Consider the following 24,146-nt stretch of genomic DNA (forward strand, 5'->3'; position numbering starts at 1 on the left):
TTTCACAATAGTAATCACACGGCCAGACCACATTACTCTACAGTTCAATCAAAGGGTTTATTCAGGTGGCATAACTGCACATCAGCGGTGCAGGCCTGGATCTGACCAGCCACAGGTATGGGAAACAATCCGGAAGGTCCTTGGATGATTCCCTGGCTTGGAATAAAGGTTTTCAGAAAACGTTTCAGTGTCACTGAACTAGAACAGTTACAAGGTCTGTAAAATACAGGACATTCAGCATGTAAAAGTGCAACTGTGACCACTTCCACGTTAGATCCAAAATAAAGATAACACATGTATGGACAAATGGCACACGACATGCTGTTTCAGACCAAAATAGTAATGAGAAATGATCCATGATCTGTGGCACAGGACCGGCCGAGTCGTCTGCGAGCCGAGCTCGTGCACAGGAACGTCCAGGACGTCTGTGAGCTTGTGCACGCGTCCTGTTGGCCCAGGTCCCAAGGCACTATTAAAACCATGTCTCCTCACAGTCAGCCAAGGCAGGGGTTATACCCCAGCGCAGCCGAAAAAATGGGCCTTTGCCATATAGCAGCCACAGCACTCGTGTTTCCTTGACTACCCGTGATGTGATCTTCTGTAGGATACTAACCATGGTTGAGGAGAGGTCCACTTCAGTTCAGCTTTCATCATCTTAACTAATGTATCCAGATTCATTTATAATAATAATATTTATTATTATTACAGTATACACCCCTACACACACTCATGGGAACAGTATACACACCTACACACACTCATGGGAACGGTCTACACACACTCATGGGAACGGTATACACACACTCATGGGAACACACACTCATGGGAACGGTATACACACACCTACACACACTCATGGGAACGGTATACACACACTCATGGGAATGGTATACACACTCATGGGAACAGTATACACACCTACACACACTCATAGGAACGGTCTACACACACTCATTGGAATGGTTTACACACACTCCTGTGAACAGTATACACACACTCATACACACTCATGGGAATGGTATAAAAACACTCATGGGAATGGTATACAAACACTCATGGGAATGGTATACACACACTCATGGGAACAGTATACACACCTACACACACTCATGGGAACGGTATACACACACTCATGGGAACAGTATACACACACTCATGGGAACGGTATACATAACTATACACACTCATGGGAACGATCTACACACACTCATGGGAATGGTATACACACCTATACACACTCATGGGAACGGTATACACACACTCATGGGAATGGTCTACATTCTTTTCAATGCCTTGCACTAATCCTTATGACACTGGTTGGGTCTCAGATTGACCAACGTCAGCCAGCAATAATAATAATAATAATAATAATAATAATAATAATAATAATTTGGTTACTGATAAATTTAAAGCAAATATTCACTCTTGACTTTCTCTCCTGCGAGACCCTCACCCTGAATCACATAATAACTAGTACATGTACGTATGTACATATATGTATGTGTTGGTATTTTCAGGGTCAGTTTAAAGTTCGTGTACGTTTTCGTGCATCAGTTATACATCAGTGGCTATTCAAATATCTTGTTTCATAGCAACACGGACAAAAATAAACAGTGATGAGTTAGCATGAGTATCAGAGGCAAGCCCATGGCAAACACTACAGAGAATTCCACATTCCAGAGCACGCACACGGAAAATTCCAGGAGGGAAGGATATTGTCTGGTCACACTGCTCACAACACAGATGTCAAATGGCGACCCAAATAACTTCAGTTTAGGGGTCGAGGATGTTGATCTTGTGCAAGTTTTATACGATCAAATATATAAACATGTATGTATGCACTCAAACATAAAACAAGTTTTTCACTCAGGTACCTGTGTGTCTACACACTTTAGGATGTTGCTGTTCGGTTGGTGTTTTTTTGTTTTTTGACACTTCAGGCTGGACGAACCAGATTGAAAATTAAAGGATTCCTTTCATTTCATGCATCGTTTTCATCTTTTCTATAAGGTCTAAAAGCTCCTTCTGCGTGGCAGTGACCCGTGGCCTCATGTTTGACAACATTCTCCTTTTTCTCATGCAGAAGATGGTCTTGACTGTTTTGTTTTTAAGATTTTCTGTCGCATTCATTTGTCATGCATTTCCATGCAGTAAAAAATCCCCTTCAAATATTAAATGTAACACCATGTGCTGTTCTCTCAAGGGCTCAGGACATCGCTATTAAATTATTCATTTTCTCAAGAAAGAAATCAACACCTCTTGTAAATCGATCGATTCTTTTATGTATTAAAAAAATGGCTTGGACCTTCCAGATGTATGTATCAGAGGAGAAGTGATTTCTGCCTTCATTAATAAACAGCTGGAAAACAGTCTTGGCTGGATCCAACACACATCACTGTGAAGTGAAGAAGGATGAATGAAAAGGTCAGAAGAACACTGGCTTGGGTCAGCAGCCATGCATGATATAAAAAAGAAGAGTGATACATTTAATATGATAGAGAAGAGTGACATATTTAATATGACATAAAAGAGAAGAGTGATACATTTAATATGACAGAGAAGAGTGACATATTTAATATGACAAAAGATAAGAGTGATATATTTAATATGATATAGAAGAGTGATATATTTACTGACATAAAAGTGAAGAGTGATGTATTTAAGATGACGGACGAGATGAGTGATGTATTTAATATGACAAAAGAAGAGTGATGCATTTAATATGACATATATGACATAGAAGAGTGATATATTTAATGACAAAAGTGAAGAGTGATGTATTTAATGACATAATAGAGAAGAGTGCTATATTTAAGGTGCCTATTTTACACTGCAGGTGTTTCCAGGTGATACTGTTGCCTGAAAATTATCAAAGTTCTAGCTGCTGTAATGTGTGGAAGTGTACGATCCACAGGACGTTTCCATGGCGATGGGGGTGCAGGACGTATAATACAGCTGGTTTGAACGATACGCTACTCTCAGTAGGTCTTGAAGTTAAAGGTCTGAAGTCTGTTCATAAGACCGGATTACTCACCTCACAGGAAGCGTTTTGCTAATGCCCAAACGTGTTCCAAATGTGCAGACAAGTTTAAAATAGTCTTTTGAAAGACTTTAAACCACTTATTTAGGAAAGACAACATTGTACATAATGGCCTCCATTTTTTCTGTGCTACAAAAATATATGCATATAACATCCATTGTCCAACCTATGCAAACACTGTCTTTAAATGAATTCTGCTCATGGGGCAATTACTGGACAGTTACACGGACTTCCTCCGTAACCGGGGGAGATCTCTGAAGCTGTGCCCAGGAGAGAGCGTGCTGCCTGGGGAAGAAAAGCCTGTATTGTCCCTGGCAGATGAACCCCCATGGATCCGGTACGAGACAGAGCCGCAGTACACCGAGTTGACGTGGCCAGCACGGTGCCGGCTGAGCGAGCGTCTGGGCCCGCGCCACAGTCCGAGGCGGAAGCACACGCAGGAACAGAGCGATCCCAGCGGAGATGGCTCCGGAGATGGACCCAACGGCCGGGCCGAGGCTGTGTGGGGGTACGGCTCTTCCACCGGTGATGGGATAAGGTTGGTGCAGCTGGTGCCCTCCTCCATGTGCAAGGAGAGCGTGCTGTGACCGTGGCCATCTCTCCGCTGGGCCAGGAGGCCGAGGTCGCGGCCCCTCTTCAGCGAGGCACGCTCGCGCGCGTCGCGTTTCTCGTCTTCCGTGTTCATGGTGAGGAAGCGCAGCACGACCAGGTTCAGGAAGGCGCCGATGACCGTCAGCCCCACCAGGATGTACATGAAGCTGAAGACCACGTAGGGCGTCTTCTCCTGGAGGTCACCCTTCTTCTGCAGGGCCACGAAGTCCCCGAAGCCGATGGTGGTGAGGGTGATGAAGCAGTAGTAGTAGGCATGGAAGAAGGTCCAGCCCTCGAAGTGGGAGAACGCGGCCGCGCCCACGCACAGAGTCCCCAGGCAGGACAGGAAGCCTACGAGCACCATGTTCTCCATGGAGACGCCCGTGCGGCTCAGGCCCAGGCACTTCTTGGCCCGGTGCAGGAGATAACGGACAAACGTGTTCATCCTCTCTCCCAGGCTCTGGAACATCACCAAGGTAAGTGGGATTCCCAGCACGGCGTAGAACATGCAGAAGACCTTTCCGGCATCCGTGCCTGGAGCCGCGTGCCCATAACCTGCAGGGAAGCATCACCGAGGCAACACACGCGTGAATTGGCAAACAGAGGTCAAGCTCCTGTACTGAACTCACGCGCAAGTGTGCAGACAGAATAATGCCTGAGGATAAATGTTAAGGGATGTTGTGGGGAAAAGACACGACTGTAAATCATTTTCGTTTGTGGAAAATACCTACAACACTTTTTCATCGGGAACTTGCCTATGGTGGTGATGACCGTGATGGCAAAGTAAAAAGATCCCGCGAATTTCCACTGTCTGCCCGCGCGGTGCGGCTCCGCCTGTAGCACGACCCTTTCGATCTCCCGGTAGTCGTCCTCGGAGAAACGATACTTCTTCTTCATCTCGCCGCGTTTCTGCTCCAGGATGCGCTTCCGGACGCTCTCCGTCTCGGACTCCAGCGCGTCGAAGACCGCGGCCCCGACGAGCAGGTACGAAAACATGCACAGGATCAGAGACAACGTGCGCACGTTCTGCTTCTTCATCTTCGGCTCAGCGCGCGTGAGGAGGGAGTAGGCGCTCGAGAGTTGGGAGTCGAAACAGGTGGTGCGCTTCAATGCATCGGTAATCCACGCGCGCACGCCTGGGCGATAAAATCCGCACCTGAAATGAGGGGGAGAGATTTAGGTGTCAGAAACGTCTCAAACTGGAAACGAGACCCATCATCCGGCACGATCTTCCCGAAATGTGTCCTGCAGTCGCGTGGCTGGATTGCAGTTTTGGTGTGATGTGATCAGACCCACAGCACGCATCCGCGTTGAATACCTCTCCCCTCATGCGCCACTGCTCGCTCCCCGTTTAGACAGAAGCCAGAACTGGCCCTTGCGCCGAGATCTGAAAAAATGAGCACAGCCTCCCAGTGCACGCGCAGGCTACAGCTCCGCGCAGACCCATGCAGCCCAACGACGCGTCGTTACCTCTATCCTCGTGTCGTTACACGACGCGTACCAGAACGAGCAGAGGCGAGCGAGACCTCCCGCTAAAGCATCCTCGCGCACTGCCAAGAGCACGAGGCACCGCGGCGTTCAGACCACGTGCGTTAGTCACCGAGCAGAGCGCGTTCGAAATGTGCGCACGCTGAAGTGCGGGATGCGTATGGAGTGGTGTTGCTTCTCATCAGTGCGGAGGAAGCACGGACCAATGGGCTTCTGCTGAAGAAACTATTTGGCACATCAATATGTGTTTGTGTGTGTGTGTGTGTGTATGTTTTTTTTTAATCTAACTAGCTAAGGAGCGAAATTGATTTCGAAATTGATTAGTAACGACATCAGTGCGTAACTGTTCGCTGATAAGCTTATCAAGGAAACTTTTCAAAGAAATCCGGTTCACCTCTCCGGTGGTGTTTACGTAATCCGGCCTTAATACGGGATATGTTATGCTTTTGAAATTAAACACGTATTTGTACTCAAATTGTTCCGTGATATCCATTCAGATATGGCTGGCCACACCTAGTGAATATGTCCCTAAGAGTGAGCTGTAGGAACCCGTCTGAGTCCCCGTCCAGCACAGTCCGCAGGGATAGTGTCACACTGGCCTGAAGGCTGATGAAGAGCAGTGATGAAGATCAGGAGCTCTGCTGTCAAGGTGATGCCGTCGGCATTGTGCTGGGGACGAGGGCGCGCCGATTGCAGCAAAACAGAGAATGTTGAGCGTGAGTGACTGGCTGGTGTCTGGCAAAAAGATTAGATGCCGGTTTACGTCGTTAAAATTCCGCGAATATTTCTCATTTGTAGTTGGTAATTTGGTAATTAAGGAAAATGCTTCCGGTTCGTATAAAAGCCAGTCTGTCTAAAAAAAACAAACAAACAAAAAAAACATAACTCAAATCAAAACTCATCAAATTAGTTAGTAACACTGCTGGTAATTCGTTCAAACACCGCAGATTATTCGAATAAACTACGTTCATGTATGAGAAGCGCGCGCACTTGGTCGCTGTCCGCGGTGCTGAAGGTTTTCGCGCGATCGCGTCTCGCTCTGCGGCGTCGGAGTTGGCCAAACTGGGCCTTGTTAAAAAAAGAAATTAGCTTCGTTTCTGTGACAGCAAATGCAAAACTGACGTTTCCAGCCACCGCGCTGAGACATTTTAATAATACTTTGTGCCCTGTGGTAGCCATTGCATTCTATAGCCCAGATCACCCTTCACTCCAGGACATGCTCAACTTTGGCAATGGTATCCATCTATAGACTGTTCTACCTACACTAAAAGGACCAAAAATAATTTTCTATGTTCCTGTGAGTCTAAGGGGGGAGATCAAAGTGACCCGATTGTTTATCTATTCTTTTGCCTGTCTTGAAGCCAGTGAAGGCTGCAATCTGAATTGTAATGTCTACAGCTTGCATCTGCATGTTATTTAATCGATTTTCTGTTTTGCTGTAATCCTTCAGGCCGTATCTCTAATGCAAAACCGCTCGGATGTTAATCAATTACGTCTCTAGTGATAACAAAGCAAACACGCCATGCCAACGGCGATCCGTCAGTTTCCTCTGCTGTCCCTGTCTGTGGGCGATCCGTCAGCCTCCTCCGCTCTGGCGTTCCTGTCCGTTGGCGGCCAAGATGAAGCCGTGAGCGGGCGAAAATAAGATTTCATCTGTCTGCAGAAGGAGACAGTGCTGGGGACATGAGGGAGATCAAAGTGTCATTAAAGCTTAGAGACACTCCATCAAACGGACATGCGCCTGCCCACAGCCACAAAGCCAAACAGTCTGCGTTTCTGTTCTTTAAACCACCCGGAGATCGATAATCGATAAGTGTCTTCCTCACTCACTTTAACGGGGAAACGGATCTCACTGGGCAAACCATGGTTTGTACACAGATACAACACTCCGAGCAGACATCTGACTCGCCCACGTCTTATGGCTATATGTCAGGAGCAGGAGATACAGGGGCAGACATGGCCTGCCATCTCATGTTTCATGTAACATAAGCTTCCAATAGCTTCAGATGAATAGTTTCAACCGATTCATGGCCCTTGAAGGTTAACAGTGCAGCAAACAGTGACTACCAGCTGGTGGAGATCTGCAGAATCAGTCCAGTGTTTGGCAACAAACGTTCATGCTGATCTAATTGTCCCGTATCATATATGCTCCTCCGGCTATCGGCAGCATTTTGCATTGTGTGTTTTAAAGACAAAACCAAATGTGTGGTAAAGGTTCAAAAGAAACTGCATTTCTTTCCCCAAGTCACCTCTACAAGAGAGATAGAGTGATAGAATGATAGAGTGATAGAATGATAGCGTGATAGAGTGATAGAATGATAGCGTATAGAGTGATAGAATGATAGCGTGATAGAGTGGCTGGAAAATGCATTTTCAACTCTGTGTAGAGTTCTCACTATTTAAATCACTTAATTCATCAATTAATGAACCATTCTAAGTGGCAGAACTAGACTACAGTAATCCGGGTGTATAGTAATAGTACAATAATCCAATCCAGGTGTATAGTAATAGTACAGTCATATAATCCGGGTGTATAGTAATAGTACAGTCATATAATCCGGGTGTATAGTAATAGTACAGTCATATAATCCGGGTGTATAGTAATAGTACAAAAATATAATCTGGGTGTAGAGGTAATAGTACAATAATATAATCTGGGTGTAGAGGTAATAGTACAATAATATAATCTGGGTGTAGAGGTAATAGTACAATAATATAATCTGGGTGTATAGTAATAGTACAATAATCTAAACCAGGTGTATAGTAATAGTACAATAATATAATCTGGGTGTAGAGGTAATAGTACAATAATATAATACGGGTATATAGTAATAGTACTGTAATATAATCCAGGTGTATAGTAATAGTACAATAATATAATCTGGGTGTATAGTAATAGTACTGTAATATAATCCAGGTGTATAGTAATAGTACAATAATCTAATCCGGGTGTATAGTAATAGTACTGTAATATAATCCAGGTGTATAGTAATAGTACAATAATATAATCCGGGTGTATAGTAATAGTACAATAATCTAATCCGGGTGTATAGTAATAGTACAATAATGTAATCCGGGTGTATAGTAATAGTACAATAATCTAATCCGGGTGTATAGTAATAGTACAATAATATAATATGGGTGTATAGTAATAGTACAATAATATAATCTGGGTGTATAGTAATAGTACAATAATCTAATCCGGGTGTATAGTAATAGTACAATAATGTAATCCGGGTGTATAGTAATAGTACAATAATCTAATCCGGGTGTATAGTAATAGTACAATAATATAATATGGGTGTATAGTAATAGTACAATAATATAATCCGGGTGTATAGTAATAGTACAATAATGTAATCTGGGTGAATAGTAATAGTACAATAATCTAATCTGGGTGTATAGTAATACTAGTCATATAATCCGGGTGTATAATAATGGTAATCTATGTTTAACAGTAAGACTGTTAGCATGATTGCTGTGTCCGCATTGCCTGGCAGACAGAGCTGTCGCCTCAGTAAGACACTACAGGAAGAAAAGCCCCGAGCTATCGGCCCAGAGCTAGCGTAGCACGGCACGGCACAGGAGAAGCACTCAGCCTCTCAAACACCAAACCAGCGGCTGCCATCATAGGGAGGGAGGCATTCCAAGGGGAAGTGGGATACAGAAGCCCCTAATGACTTTAGTAAAGATGGCAGTAATGTGACTGTGAGAAGGAGTGGGAGAAAATGACAGTGGAAGGAGATAGAGAGAGAGAGAGAGAGCGAGAGAGAGAGAGAGAGAGGGAGGGAGGGAGAGAGGGAGGGAGAGAGAGAGAGAGAGAGAGAGAGAGGAAAGAGGACAAGATACAGTTGCAGATGTCTTCTGTGAGTCATGGGACATAATTACGATGTTGTGATAAAGAGATGTACATGTTGTATGTTCACCCTCCTATTGGATGGCTGTAAGAGGCCTGTGAAGTGTGTGTGTGTGTGTGTGTGTGTGTGTGTCGGGGGGGTGGGGGGTGGGGGGGGGGTTGCATTCAAGCATTTGGTTATTTTGATTGGTAGAGGAGGAGTGTGTGTGGAGATGAGGTATGACCATGTGTCAGTGTGTTGTGTGTGTGTTGTGTGTGTTGGAAGTGTGTTGGAAGAGATGACTATACGTATGTATATATATATATATATATATATATATATATATATATATATATATATATATATATATATATATATATATATATATATATATATATATCTCAGACTGGTTGATTTAGCAGTGATAGAACAGCCACATATAATTATCTCAGTCGTACAACAAGTTGTCCATACCTGTCTATACCTGTCTATGCCTGTCCATGCCTGTCCATGCCTGTCCATGCCTGTCCATGCCTGTCCATGCCTGAGATCTTGGAGACTGAGAAGCAGAGATTAACAGCTGTGGCTGCCCAAATGAAGAAATACACATGAGTAGTAGAATCCAGGAGAATAAACAGGATGTTCTCCTACAAGCCATCCAGAGTGTACTCTCAATGTTAGAGTAACAGCATGAGAACAGACCCACCAAAGCTGGAGACTGAACAACACTGGAAAGCATACAGGAGAAGGAGGCATCACACATCAACAACACGCAGTATTTAGACAACCTGAGCGCAGACCACAGCGACCTCCCTAAACAGGACCCAGTAACCATCACGCTAGCAAGACAGGGTCTCAGTGATGAAGAACTGGACAGCTCCAGGTGGAAATGAGGAAGAACAAGGAGCATTATGGGAGGATAAACCCCTGCATGGGATAGACCACCAACAAATGGTGGCTGAAAAAAAGATGGAATCAAATCCAGCACTGAGGCACTAATCATGGCCAGTCTGTGACTCCACCCGAACCAGTGCCGTCAGTCTATGTTCCGCTGGCCCCGTGGTCCGGCAGGCGGTGATGTTCAGAGCTCCCAGGTCAACACAAACAGCACAGGCTCTGTCCTGAGAGCCATGGAGCTCTCCAGCTCTGTGGGAACAGAGAGTCCTTCAGCACAAACACTCTGCTTTCTTAACCTTATCAGTGTCCTGAATGTCCAGGGGACTCTGCAGCAAAAAAGCTGATACAACAGCTTGACCACTCCCCTGAGAAAAGTCTGTCTGTGGTGCTCCAGATACTCCCCCCTCCAAACACCTGTCTGGGATGTATGCTAGTGCACCACCCACAGAAGACAGGAATAGGTAAAATGGAAAACTTCACTTCCTTTTGCTGAACATGTGCGTATGCATGTTTGTATGTGCGTGTTTATATGTGCATGTGATTGTGTGTGTACTAACATTCGTATACTGTATACTGTGTGTTACAGGAGTTGGGGGCGGGGTTAACCACTTAACCACTTCATGTGTTAAAAGATCTAAGACTCCACTGTATTTTAAATCCCTGGAGTAGCATTTCCTGGACGTCCTCTTGCCAAATTCATAGTGTGTCTATGAAAACACAATAAGATAATATCAGCTAATAAGTAAACAAGGCTCCTGCAGCTTTTGACCAGGGCATCATGGGATCGGTCTGCCACCTTCAGTTTTCTCATTACGGTATCCTAATGACTCCTGGTAAATTTTATTACAATTTATTTTAATTCAGTTGAATAAAAAAGCAACTTGGAAAGCTACTGAAGTCCCAGCCAAGACATAGACACCACAGACCACAATATCAGAGACAAAGATATCACAGACCTAAATATCACAGACCTAGACACCACAGACCACGGTATCACAGACCTAAATATCACAGACCTAGACACCACAGACCACGGTATCACAGACCTAAACACCACAGACCACAGTATCACAGACCTAAACACCACAGACCACAATATCACAGACCAAGATATCATAGACCTAGACACCACAGACCATGGTATCACAGACCTAAATATCACAGACCTAGACACCACAGACTACGGTATCACAGACCTAAATATCACAGACCTAGACACCACAGACCAAGATATCACAGACCTAAATACCACAGACCTAGACACCACAGACCTAAATATCACAGACCTAGACGCCACAGACTACGGTATCACAGACCTAAATATCACAGACCTAGACACCACAGACCACGGTATCACAGACCTAAATATCACAGACCTAGACACCACAGACCACAATATCACAGACCACAATATCACAGACCTAAATATCACAGACCTAGACACCACAGACCTAAATATCACAGACCTAAATATCACAGACCTAGACACCACAGACTCGGTATCACAGACCTAAATATCACAGACCTAGACACCACAGACCTAAATATCACAGACCTAGGCACCACAGACCACGGTATCACAGACCTAAATACCACAGTCCTAAATACCACAGGCCTAGATATAACATACTAGACACCACAGACCTCTCTCATTTCCTTTATTGGTCATTACATCCCTCACATGTAACCAGTTACATTAAATGCAGTGATTACGAAATCCAGGACTGGACTAGGATTCGGAGTCCAGATCTTCACCAGTGTATCAGATACAAAGTCAAAAGATAGTGCTGGCGTCATCCTTGTCTGATTGTTTCTAAAGGTATGGACTTTGAACGCATCCTGCTGGCTTCAGAAACTCCAGATCGAACCTTTCATCCAGTGCACACCTCTTTCTGCGTCCCTTTGTCACTGTGGATTAAAGATCACTCTTTGACATCCTGTCTAGCACCGCCCACATATCCGAGTTAAGAGGTTCAGAAGGCGCACGGTCTTCTTCCCTGCAGACGCTGATGAGCTCTGATTACCGTGGGCTTTAATCTAGCAGTGTCCTATGCGCTGGCACTGGCAGGTAAATGCATTAGTGCAAATAGCGTGTCCTGTCCGTCGGGCGTCAGGGAACAGCAGGTGGGGTTGGTGTGCTACTTTCCTCATGCGTCCCTGGCACCATGTGGACCTTGTGGTCCATGGCTTCAACCCGGCACCAGTACAGAGGAACTGGAATTCTGTGCCAAAGTCACACTGCAGAAAAACCTCACACCCACACAAACACACACACACACAAAAACAAAAGATCCATCCATCAAAGCTCAGACCTTATTTAACCCTGCCAAGGGGCAGGGAACAAAGATTAAAAGAAATCCCCGCGTCCTCTTTCTCCCTCTCTCTCTCTCTCTCTCTCTCTCTCTCTCTCTCTCTCTCTCTCTCTCTCTATATATATATATATATATATATATATATATATATATATATATATATATATATATATATATATATATATATATATATGTCTATCTTTCCCTCAGTCTATCTATTTATTTCTCTATCCATATATGTCAATCTTTCTCTCTCGTTATCTCTGTCTCTCTATCTCCCTCTATACAAATACATGATCTGCATGTTGCTAAGGAGACAGGGAGAATTATGGGCTAGAGGAGGTGTGCAGTAGAAACTCTACTCAGTGTGGGGAGAGAGAATGAACAGTAGTGATGTCAGACCCTTCCAGTCTGGACCATTCGAGCTCCATTACAGCTCACAACAGCTCCATTACAGCTCACAACAGCTCCATTACAGCTCCATTACAGCTCACAACAGCTCCATTACAGCTCACAACAGCTCCATTACAGCTCACAACAGCTCCATTACAGCTCCATTACAGCTCACAACAGCTCCATTACAGCTCACAACAGCTCCATTACAGCTCACAACAGCTCCATTACAGCTCACAACAACTCCATTACAGCTCCATTACAGCTCACAACAGCTCCATTACAGCTCACAACAGCTCCATTACAGCTCCCAACAGCTCCCAGAGTGTTCCTTTTGAGGACAAAGACCAGTAATACAGGTGAGTGGTTCAGTGAGCACAATTACTTTGATGATTAAGAACCTAATTACTGATCCTGTCACACACACAAACACACACACACACACTCGCTGACTCTGTTTCCATCTCGTTACTGTAAATACACACATATTTAAGCCTGCATGGCCTTTCAGAGCAGACCACTGTCAAACACACAATGATACTGGACATTTTAGACTTGTAAATTATATGGACAACAATGTCAACATCCACATATACACAAATCTAATCGCAATAGTACGGGTTTGGCAGGCTAGTACACAAAACATTAACACTCTGCTTCGTTTCATCCTAACAGGAAGTGATGCAGCACTGTTATGCCAACATGCATCATTGCAAGCTGTGGCGCAAGTACTTTTCACACTGATATGTAAATGTAAAATTGTGTGAGTGTGTGTAGTAGGATGGGGTGAGTGTGTAGTAGGATGGTGGTGAGTGTCTGTAGTAAGATGGGGGTGAGTAAGATGGGGTGAGTAGGATGGGGTGAGTGTGTAGTAAGATTGGGTGAGTGTGAGTATACGTGTGTGTGTGTGTGTGTGTGTGTGTGTGTGTGTGTGTGTGTGTGTGTGAGAGAGAGTATACGTGTGTGTGTGTGTGTGTGTGTGAGAGAGAGAGTATACGTGTGTGTGTGAGAGAGAGAGTATACGTGTGTGTGTGTGTGTGTGTGTGAGAGAGAGAGTATACGTGTGTGTGTGTGAGAGAGAGAGTATACGTGTGTGTGTGTGTGTGTGTGTGTGTGTGTGTGAGAGAGAGAGTATATGTGTGTGTGTGTGTGTGTGTGTGTGTGTGTGTGAGAGAGAGAGTATACGTGTGTGTGTGTGTGTGTGTGTGTGAGAGAGAGAGTATACGTGTGTGTGTGTGTGTGTGTGTGTGTGTGTGTGTGTGTGAGAGAGAGAGTATACGTGTGTGTGTGTGTGTGTGTGTGAGAGAGGCCCTCTGATGACCTGACGCTAAGTAGTAACAAGCTCTTCTCATAGATCGGCTCTGCCAGGCCACAGCAGCGCTAAGAGCCTCTAAACACTCCCCACAACACTCATCACACACATCACACCCACACACATACACACTCACACACACACACACTCACACTCCTGCCCCTCCTCTCCCCAATGGCACACTCTCACTCAGAAAGCGATCTGGAATACTCACCCCTCCTCAGTAACCCTTGGAGCTTCGCATCCGCTAGCTCCACTGTTCAAATCCATTCACATGGTGACGCGCAGGCCAGCGCAGGGAAAAACACTCCTTTCCACACACACGATTATGACCCCAAGGCATCCAGTGACCCCATCAAAAATTGTAATTACAATGAGCCTAAAGTGTAAACAAAGCAGTAGATAGAGGCAGTGGGTCTAATCCTTTCATCTAAACCGAGAAAGCGAAAGCTTTTTCAGAAGCTGGATATTAATACATTTGCAGAAAGGTTTGTTGTTCTCATACCAGTGACATTGACTCAGATAAGGGATCCAAGTGAAATTAGTCAACTGGCTTCCCTCTTAAAAATAACAGTAGCGTGTTCTTATGGAGCCAAAAAATGACGCTTGTTTACCAAAAGAAAATGACACGTTGGCAACAGAAAACACTGACAGATGACAAAGTGCCAGTCAATCTCAGCCAGTTGAAAGGAAATTACTGAATGTATGCTAAGTCATCAGCGGTACGGCTGAGCCTGAGTAGGAAAGTACAGGAGGGGAGATTTCAGATGGACTGAATTCCGGCTGCCATAACAGATGCTTTAACGAAATAAATAATTGTCAGTGGAGGTCCATATTTTTAGTACAAGCATGACAGGTCAGACGATAATGTTCCAGACGACAGCCGTGGCACTTAAAGGTAAACTCAGAGCAGACCCTAGAGTTGTAGAGCAGACAAGCAAGGAGACAACACACACGGGCAGTACAGCAGAGACTCTGATGCTTCGGCATCAGTCGAAGGAGAGAAGGAGCTTGAAGATGCTTTAGCTGCAGTGAAGTTAAAATCAACAATCCACCCATCCTCCCCCCACCACAGTTACCACAGTAACCAGAGCCAGAAATAGCAACCCAATGCAGGGGGCTGTTCAACATCGCGTTCCCCTTGGTGCAAGGTGCTATTTTTATCTGCTGCCAGTGAGATGTGTGTGAGACACGCAGATGCGGTGCTTAGCTGTCCAGCTAACCTCACCACAATAAAGGAGAGGTGGGCTTTGGTTCTCCCGTTATCTGGACAGGGAGCAATGCAGCTCCAAGGCTGGCAGGGTGACATTCTCCCTTCACCCACACTGCTGGGTCCGCTCTGCCAGTCCAGGGCGGCTGGGCAAAAGCCGTCAGGAGGGGGAGGCGCAAACTGCTTTGCGATCCTCTGCGTGTGACTCAAATGTGGTGCAGCACAGGTTTGCTAATGTGCACAGGTTTGCTAATGTGCACAGGATTGCTAATGTGCACAGGTTTGCTAATGTGCACAGGATTGCTAATGTGCACAGGTTTGCTAATGTGCACAGGTTTGCTAATGTGCACAGGTTTGCTAATGTGCACAGGTTTGCTAATGTGCAGTTTGTCTGTTGGACGTGGGCAGGAGATGTTGCTTCAGCAAATGACATATGAACTATCTTGCAAGGGATTGGCTAAATCAGCACCATGGAAACTGTGAGGCAGTCTCATTGGTGTGAGATTAGAAAAGGTCAGAAGCAACCAAGCACCATGATGGACCCGCCCTGGCAAACGTTTAGAGCATTAGCACAGTCCAGCTTTTAGGAATGCTCCGCTATCAGCCACTGTTCCATATCTTTCTTCTGTCCAGTCCCAGACATTAGCAATTTATTATGAACATAACAAAAACAATTTTCCACGTTCTGTAGTGGTGGTCAAATGCTCATCTGGCTCATCGTGAGCGATGAGGATGTGCAGTGTGTACACTCACTGTGGCCAGTCACATGTGCGGTGTGTACACCCACTGTGGCCAGTCACATGTGCGGTGTGTACACCCACTGTGGCCACAGTCACATGGAGTTATGCCTCTTCAAAACTGCCTCAACATGACAACACCCAGATTTACCTGAAGAATCTGAATATCTCAAAAAACAAATAACCAGAGAAAATGAAATCCTTATATGGACAGTTATATTTTTGATACTCCCATGTCTTCAACCTTTTAACAGCCAGGGACCCAGCCAGGGACCCAGCAAGGCCTGATATATCCCCCTATATGTCTGATAAGGCTTTCATCCAGGACAAAGCAAGTGATTAAACAAGACACGGAGGGGGTCTTCCTACCAGTTTCAGGACACCGAACGAGGCCCGCTACCAATTTCAGGATGCTGAGCCAGACCTTTTATCAGTTTCAGGATACTGAGAGAGAAAGGCTCTCTACCGGTTTCGGGATACTGAACAAGGCCCGCTACATTACAGGACGCTGAGCAAGAACCCACTCTGAGCGCATAACCAGTTTCAGGACACTGAGCAAGACCTTCTGTCAGTTTCAGGACACTCTTTAAGATAGTACTACGAATCTTTGCTACCATCTCTGAATGTTCAGTGAAAATTCAAACATTTATCTAAAAAACATATTCTGCACATTTTACTAGTGTTTTGTGAAATATGTGTCTGTAACGCATCTCCCACAGAATTTCACCTGTCAGGTTCAACACGTACAACAGCACGTGTAACAACAGATCAGTGATAGATTGTGAGGACAGGTTATTGTGTGCATTAGGTGTGACTATTGTACCATATTCACTGACGATTTTGTTGTTGTGGTTGTTACATAAAATGGGTATTCATCTTGATAAGCAGTACTGTGTCTGCACCAGGTTCAGAGAGCTTCAACCTCAGCTGTGGTGGAAGGCAAAGGATCCATGTCACTGCCTCCGGCCTTCCAAGAAGGGCGGAGAAGTGAAATAATCCCGGGAGAGTTGTGAGATTACGCGCGTTCCTGTCTTTAGGCCTTACCGGTAATACATCTTAACTGTCATTTTACGATGCTACATTAGTGCTATACACTGGAGCTAATCTGGATGGGATGTAGTTCAGATATTTTGGTTAAAAGGAGACAGGGCAGTATCGTTTTACAGTCGTGTGAAAACGCTCATGTTTGAATTCTAAATGCTCCATGAATACTTTTATCTGGGTAAAAATAGGAATGAATATTCTGCATGTTGTAATTCAAATGACTTACTGAAATGCGCAATAACTACCATTATACATTTGAGAAAGTCGTTATCGACACCCGCGGCACCAGAGAGATTGTATTCTTTCATTTATTCCATATCGCACAGCCACTCTGTATCTGTATCTCTAGATTAGTCGAATATTTGCCTACCTACTGGGGTCAAGCCGCGTGACAGAACGGCACCCCTGCACAATTAAACCTCTGGAGTTTAAAAACATTTATTAAAAAATAGGGAAAACTTTTTATTATATGTGGGATTCATTCCAAGACTACAAAAACATTTAAGGGTTTAAAAGGATGTGATTCTGAATAACAATAAAATCCTTAGTTACTCCCCTAATCTGTACAACACAGCCTACTAGAACCTTTAAAAACGAAGCGATCGTGCGTGGACGGGCGTTTTTATTCCTTTATTCATTGCTGTCGGTGCAGCTGGTTTGCTCGCTACCCGCGGGCCCGCGTAGGCTCGCGCCGCACGTTTCCCCGTGCGCCACGCGCCGATGGAACTTTCGGCGTTCTCGCGCAGCGAAGCCTGATGGTCGTGGTCGGCGCGCGGAGCGCACGGGCGACGGGGGACCAAAGTTCGGCTCGCGACCGCACGCGTGTGAGGATGGAGGACGAGCTGGTGTGCGAGTACGACTCCACCTGGGACACCGAGAGCGAGGGCGACGACGCGGCAGACAACGGCGCGCGGCGCTCGAGCCACGACAGGACCAGAAGAGCACGGGCCGGCTTTGTGCGTGCTACTGCTAAACCCGTTCATTCACGCGCGGCGGCGGCGGCGGCGGCCTTTCGCTGGAGCTCCCGCTTATGGTGCCGGACCACAGCATAGCACGCGTTTGTATTTCAGAGCCGTTTGTGCGCGAGAGGTCGCATTAGCGGGGCTTTTTGCAGGACTTTAGCTTCGCGAGCTAGCCTAGCTGCGAGCATCACACACCGACGCTGCGGCGTGTAGACACGCGCGCTAAGATAGCCGCTTCGCTTTTTGCTCGGTTTTTTTCCCCCCTCGCGTGGCCCGTTTAACGGACCCGTACGGTCGTTTCAGTAAAGCAGCACGAGACCGGGGTTTTGTATGGTCTTAGAACTGCAGGACTGGCTCGCGCTAACGGCGTGCCGTTGTGCTAACTGAGCGAGCCTTCGTTTGAATGAAAGATCACGATGCGCGAGGTAACTGGCGGGGCAGGTGCCTTTTAAAAGTAGGTGCTTGTTAGTTTACTGGGAGAATTGGTTTTGCACTCCTGCTTTACTCTGTTACGAGACATTTTCTCGTGCCCCTGAGAGCACAAAATAAGTGCCAGCGCACATTAGGCGTGTTCCTCCAAGCCTAGCGGAAACGCGAGACCCGTGCAAGAGCACGTGACACTCTGCAAGAATGCGCCAGTCGGTTGAAAACGTCTCGGCGGATTCGGCCTCTCGTGCAGGGAAGCTGGGTTGTGCGCGTGTGCTTTCGCTTGACGCAACAGCCCGTACGTTCGTACCGTAGTGCTGTGTGTACACAGGCACGTTTGCTCCCTTACCTGTGGCACATGCATTTATTCGTCATTAGTTTTACTCACGTTTTCCTTGAGATGATGAGCAGGTTCAGCTGTGATTGGTTGTTAAACTGGTTTCTGGCTCTTTCCTTTTCTCAGTGGTCCAATTCGTCCTCCAGAAACCTTCGTGCAGCCAAAGACATGCAGAACTACAGACACGGCTATCCAGTAAGCGTTCACCATAGTGATGGCCCTCAGCCAGTCTGGTCTTTGAATTGGTGAATTGATCCATTTGTATACTTCTCCCCTCAGAACATCATTGACGAGGAATGCGCAGAGGAGCGAATGCCTAATTTAAAATTCTACTTGAATGAAATGAAGTCCTCTCCTGATGGTGCGTCTTCTATCAGTGCTTTTTTAACTCCTGGTTTCTGGCACGGGGCTTGTTGGGCAGACAAATCTCACTCTGCATTTGTGTTTTTCAGACGTATCGATCGAGACGTTTCATAGCGAGTGGAGAACAGACTACAAGAGGCTAGAAAGGGTTCACTCTTACATTCAGTGGTGAGACACGATGGTTGTTGTTGCTTTTCAAGGCCTCAACCAGGACTGGGTGGAACATCAGTGGAGAGGGCTAGCCCTGAGCAGAGGTGGATTAAAGACTTTCAAAATAAAAGTCTCGCCTGTGCTTCCTACTGCCTGTCCTGGCCCAAACCAGCAGTCTGTTATTATTAGTGAACCCAAATGCACGTTAGAACTCCAAGACAGGCCTTTTACGTTTTGAACCTTTAAAAAAAAAAAAAAAAAAAAGGTGTGATGTACTGGGATGTTGTTTTTTTTTTTTTTGGTTATGTCAGCACGTGTTTGGCTCCCACGGTAACGCTGTTCTTTTCCTAACAACTGTTGCTTCTGCTAGGCTGTTTCCTCTGCGTGAGCCTGGGGTGAATTACATGGCCACCGAGCTCAGCAAGAAGGAGATCCAGGTGAGAATGTGGGCGCTCCTGCACGCGGTCCCGAACGCCTCCCTCGGTCAGATACTTGGTGTTAAAACGAAGCTTCAAATCTTTGCGTCCGCAGCCAGAAGGATCATCTCTGATTACACAGATGATGTGTGGTTCTGTGACTTTATATCAGAACCTCAAACAATGGGAGGGGAAAAAAGGTTTTATGTGTTCGCACGTGCGTGTTTGCGTGCGTGTTTGCGTGTATGATGCTTAGCTTGCGTCTGTGCCGGTTTTGTGAGTTTTTGGGTTTCTTTCCAGGCGTTCCGGGAGAGCGAAGAGGCCAGGCGACGCCTTGTGGATTCCTACGAGCTCATGCTGGGTTTCTATGGCATCCAGCTTCTGAACCGCGAGACTGGAGAGGTGACGCGCTCAGAGAACTGGAGAGAGCGCTTTGCCAACCTGGAGCGGTGAGTCACGTGCCTGGCACAGGATCGCGCGGGATGATGGGACGCGTTCAGACCAGGAGGAAGCAGCTTACCGCCGCCGGTACCTCGGGGGGTTTTACGCCACGAGGCCGTGCGAGAATGCGTATTTTAGCTGCGACAGTTGCCGAAAAGGAATTCGGAAATGTTTTTCTTTACAGTTGAGGCTTTTCACGATATCAGTATGATTTTCCCTACCTTACATTTTTCTGAAACTTATCTGACGCTTTTATCCAAATCGACTTGCAATTATGGCTGAGTGCAACTTCAGCAATTGAGGGTTAAGCGTTTTGTTCAGGGGTGCAACAGCGGCAACCTGGCAGTGGTGGGACTTGAACCGGCAACCTTCTGATTACCAGTCCAGTACCTGAACCACTGAGACACCACTCGAGACGTGTGCGTGCGTGTTTGATTGTTTTTTTGTCTGGCTGGTAGGAACATGCACAACAACCTGCGGATCACACGCATGCTGAAGAGTCTGGGGGAGCTGGGCTTCGAGCGCTTCCAGGCCCCACTGGTGCACTTCTTCCTGGAGGAGACACTCGTCCGCAAGAACCTGGGCAGCGTGAAGCGCAGCGTGCTCGACTACTTCCTGTTCGCCGTGCGAGACAAGCGGGAGCGCCGGAAGCTGATCCGCTACGCCTTCCAGCACTACGAGCCGAAGGACAAGTTCGTGTGGTGCCCCAGGAGAGTCCAGAAGCGCTTCAAGAAGAAGGCGGAGAAGAGACTAGACCTGTCGGTGGGCAACGGGCAGCCGGCCGACGAGGGCCAGACCCCCGGCACGAGCACGGATGCGGAAAGGGATGACAAGGCCGTCGAGACCCGGAAGGAGAGCGAGGACGACCCCATGAGCGTCGATTTGGAAAAGCAGCTGGAAGGTACCTCGGTCGACCCCGAACCGAACCCAGACGGTTCCGCTGTTTATCCCGCACCTCTGGAGGCCAGCAGCAGCGCAAACGACGGGGAGATGGATCTGTCCGGCGGCACCGAGTCCAGCATTGCTAAAGCCCAGGACGGGAGCACGGAGGAGAACAAAAAGGCCAGGGAGATGGTGCCGGACAGAGGCCCCGCAGACGCGCAGATGCCGGCACCGATCGACGCGGACGAAGACCCCGCTCGGCGCGCAGGCCACGACGGCGCCCAGAACAGCCGCCGCTCACCAGAGCTTCCTGGCCCGCAGGACGAGAGCGACGCCGGGGCCGAGACCTGGGCCGCGGTCGGAAGCCCCAAACACGTCCTGCCCTGCGCGTCCCCGAGCAAACGGGCAGAAAAGCTCCCCAGGACAGAGACGGCACCCGTCCCTGACCGCCTGGAGACGCCAGGGGCGGGCGTCGTCACACACGGCAGCAAGCAGAGCGAGGCAGCGGCTCTGATGGACGGCCAGCCGAGCGCGGCGGGCGGTGCGGGGTCCTAAACGCTGCGGATGAACACCGACATACAAACTACTCTAATTAGGTGCCGAAATATGCACAAATAAATACAAAATCATTCTTGGGTGGGTAAATTTTTTGTTTGTTTGTTTTTGTTTTTGTTTGGATGTAAATCACCATCACGTTTGGGCAGGGCTACGTGTGTATGGGAAGCTTGTATCTTGGCCTCCGTCAGCCCCTCGTCACCAATACGCCATTTTTGCGCATAATTAAATTATTTTAATGATGTTAATGTGGTCTGGATGCTTGATGCGGTCTCGTCGTTAGGAGCTTGTCTCACCATACTCGATTGCACGCTGACTAACTGGGGAAGAGTTGGGTAAGCGGAAATGGTATTTTTGGTGGTGGTTTTTTTGGTTTTGTTTTGTTTTTTAACTATTGCACCAGGCGTTTTCATAAGAAGCAGAAGTGCTCACATTTACCGTGTGGGAGGATCAGTATAGTATAATTTCTGTGAAAGACCAATGAGACTCAACTCTGTTTATGGAGTGTGTGCACAGAATGTCCCTTTATCCAGATTAGTGAGTGTAACACATTCAGGAGGTTCTCCAAAGTCTAAGCCAGAAGACCGCCGCGCTGGTCGGGTCTGCATTGCTTCATGCTGTAGTCTGCACTGAAATAAATGTATATCATGCTATTCTATAATACAGAAGAAGGAAACTAAAAGGTGAGTTTCTCAGGCCTGTGAGGAATCTAAGCCTAGCGACCTAGAAGAGTTCCAACAGCAGATCAACATGTACGACATCCGTCCTACTTCAGAGCGTTCGGCCTGCCAGACCAAAGATTAGTCCTGAACCAAGACCAAGGACCAAGGTGGACTGTTGATGGAGAATCACGAATGACCATTCAGTTTAGTCCCATACTAGGCCAACCAGCCTCGAGAGTTCCAGCACTGTGATGGCTCAGTATCCACAGTGCTGTCATGGGGAGTCTCATTAAGCACAGCGCTGTTAATGTGGGTCTTTTGGTGCTGTGGGCCATAGTTACACTGCATTGCTGTAGAGGTTCTGCATCCCAGGCTCTGGGTTTGGTTTACGTTGTGAATCGAATGTTTTGTCGCCATGGCTTCGTCACAATCGCTGTCTGGGACCTAGGGTTTCTTCATGCCACATAATTTCTGTTTTCGTGTGCATAGTTCAGAGCCACGTTGCCACCAACTTTGGCTTCCTGCTTGCTTGTTTTTTTCCACTTAAACGAGGAAGTCGAGGATTCTGGCACTCAGGTTCAATTCTTAGTGTCTGATGCCTTTTGACCCTCATATCCACTCTGGTTCTGATCTGTCTAACTGCGTCTCCTGCACGCCGCTCTGTTTATTGGTCATTTTGACTGTTCACGTGAGGACTCAGCGTGTCGGACGTGCCGCGCTGGGGCCAGCGTGTCGGATGTACGCCTTGCACTGATGAACTCAATATGAAGGCGTTCAGGTATTCATGCTCTGAACTAATGCACTGCTTAAAAGAAATGTGTCTTACAATGTGAAGAGTCACGAGGAGAAGGACCTGGCTGATTGTATGAATTTCTTTCTCTTTCTGCAAGCGAGATACTTGTGACTGAATGTTTTGTGACCAGCTACCAAGTCACGTAATAAATGGAGACTCTGAAGAGCCGTGCTTAATATTATTTTGTTCTGTTTTGTTTTCTCATTTTAAATACTCAGGAAGATGTAATCAGTGTTGTTTTTTGCTTTGCTGGGTCACCCTTACCTACCCCTACCTACCCTCCCATCAGTCTCTCTATACCCATTTTTGCCCCCATTCCATGGATCGAATAACTCAGAGAAATAAATCATCAATAATTCACTGAACAGACTTGAATTTAGCAACATAGAAGAGGTTGCCTATGTGTCCTGGTGGCTCATAGATGTGTGACTGATGTGTCTGTTTTCATAGCTAGTACCAGATAGTTCCTTTAACCTGAGGCATTTCTGAAGACTCCAAACCTAAAGTTTGCGGTCTGCTTCTTCTGTTTAAAATTTGCATTTGTCTCTTAAATAAGAAAAGAAAATAAACAACTAAACAAAGGCGTTTGGAAGTTTCTGAAGTGAATTGGTCAGTTAAGTTTGAAACTAAGATTTCCAGGTTGGGTGGTTGGACTGTCAGAATCATACACACAAGTTGTAAAGTGAACTGATGTCAGAGCGTTTGTAGATTAGATAAAACTTTATGGGGAGTGTGCCAAGTACAAGGTCACTGAACTACAGTTGCAGTCTTCTCATGTAGCATCTCTGGTAAAGCATGTAGAAAAAAAATGCTAGCAACAGCGAGGTCATGGGGTCATTTCCCAGGGAGCACTGGGGCATGCTGTCACACATATAAATGAAAGTTGCTCTGGATAAGAGTGGTTAAATGAAATGGAACAACCAGGTGTGTGTGTGTGTGTATGGTAGGTACAAACGAAAGGAGTGAGTTACAATGCATAGCAAATCAGTCCCACATCAGATATACAGCTTAAGGTGAGTGACTGTAATGTCCTGAATGAAGGCAGATGTAGATTGTGTAACTAAATGTTCAGATTTGAAGAGTAGTGATCATTGAACCAAGTCCCTGTTTAAATGGCCTTTATTTGTTAAAGTCTGGTCGGGTCAGTAACCCTCTCTGGTCACTGTGACCGAGCGGTGTCAATCCTTAAGAGAGACTCGGAGATGAAGAGAAGCCCTGCACCCAAAATTGCTATGGGGTCTGGGTTCGGCCTCACCCCACCTGAACCTCAGTTTAAGATTCAGGCCACGTCTTCTCGGA

At 46.5% G+C, this 24,146-nt stretch overlaps 2 protein-coding genes across 4 annotated transcripts; one reads left to right on the plus strand and one right to left on the minus strand.

Moving 5' to 3' along the window:
- Nucleotides 1-38: 38 nt before the first annotated feature.
- Nucleotides 39-18,725, minus strand: kcnk15 (potassium channel, subfamily K, member 15). Its single transcript, XM_027025296.3, has 3 exons — nucleotides 18,637-18,725; nucleotides 4,387-4,787; nucleotides 39-4,186 (listed from the first exon to the last, which is right to left on the minus strand). Exons 2-3 carry the CDS (start codon nucleotides 4,667-4,669, stop codon nucleotides 3,261-3,263), a joined length of 1,209 nt encoding a protein of 402 aa, XP_026881097.1. The 5' UTR covers nucleotides 4,670-4,787; nucleotides 18,637-18,725; the 3' UTR covers nucleotides 39-3,260.
- Nucleotides 17,502-23,028, plus strand: ogfr (opioid growth factor receptor). Of its 3 annotated transcripts, none has more exons than XM_027025282.3 (7): nucleotides 17,502-17,816; nucleotides 18,712-18,780; nucleotides 18,865-18,946; nucleotides 19,038-19,116; nucleotides 19,469-19,535; nucleotides 19,815-19,963; nucleotides 20,414-23,028. In XM_027025282.3, exons 1-7 carry the CDS (start codon nucleotides 17,616-17,618, stop codon nucleotides 21,390-21,392), a joined length of 1,626 nt encoding a protein of 541 aa, XP_026881083.2. In that variant the 5' UTR covers nucleotides 17,502-17,615; the 3' UTR covers nucleotides 21,393-23,028. The 3 variants fall into 3 exon arrangements, with proteins under 3 accessions (XP_026881083.2, XP_081562948.1, XP_081562949.1); XM_081706822.1 differs by lacking the exon at nucleotides 17,502-17,816 and adding an exon at nucleotides 17,900-18,579; XM_081706823.1 differs by lacking the exon at nucleotides 17,502-17,816 and adding an exon at nucleotides 17,900-18,546.
- Nucleotides 23,029-24,146: the final 1,118 nt, after the last annotated feature.

This window comes from Electrophorus electricus, chromosome 24, assembly GCF_041902795.1.
Source record: "Electrophorus electricus isolate QZ-2024a chromosome 24, ASM4190279v1, whole genome shotgun sequence".
NCBI classification, from domain to species: domain Eukaryota; kingdom Metazoa; phylum Chordata; class Actinopteri; order Gymnotiformes; family Gymnotidae; genus Electrophorus; species Electrophorus electricus.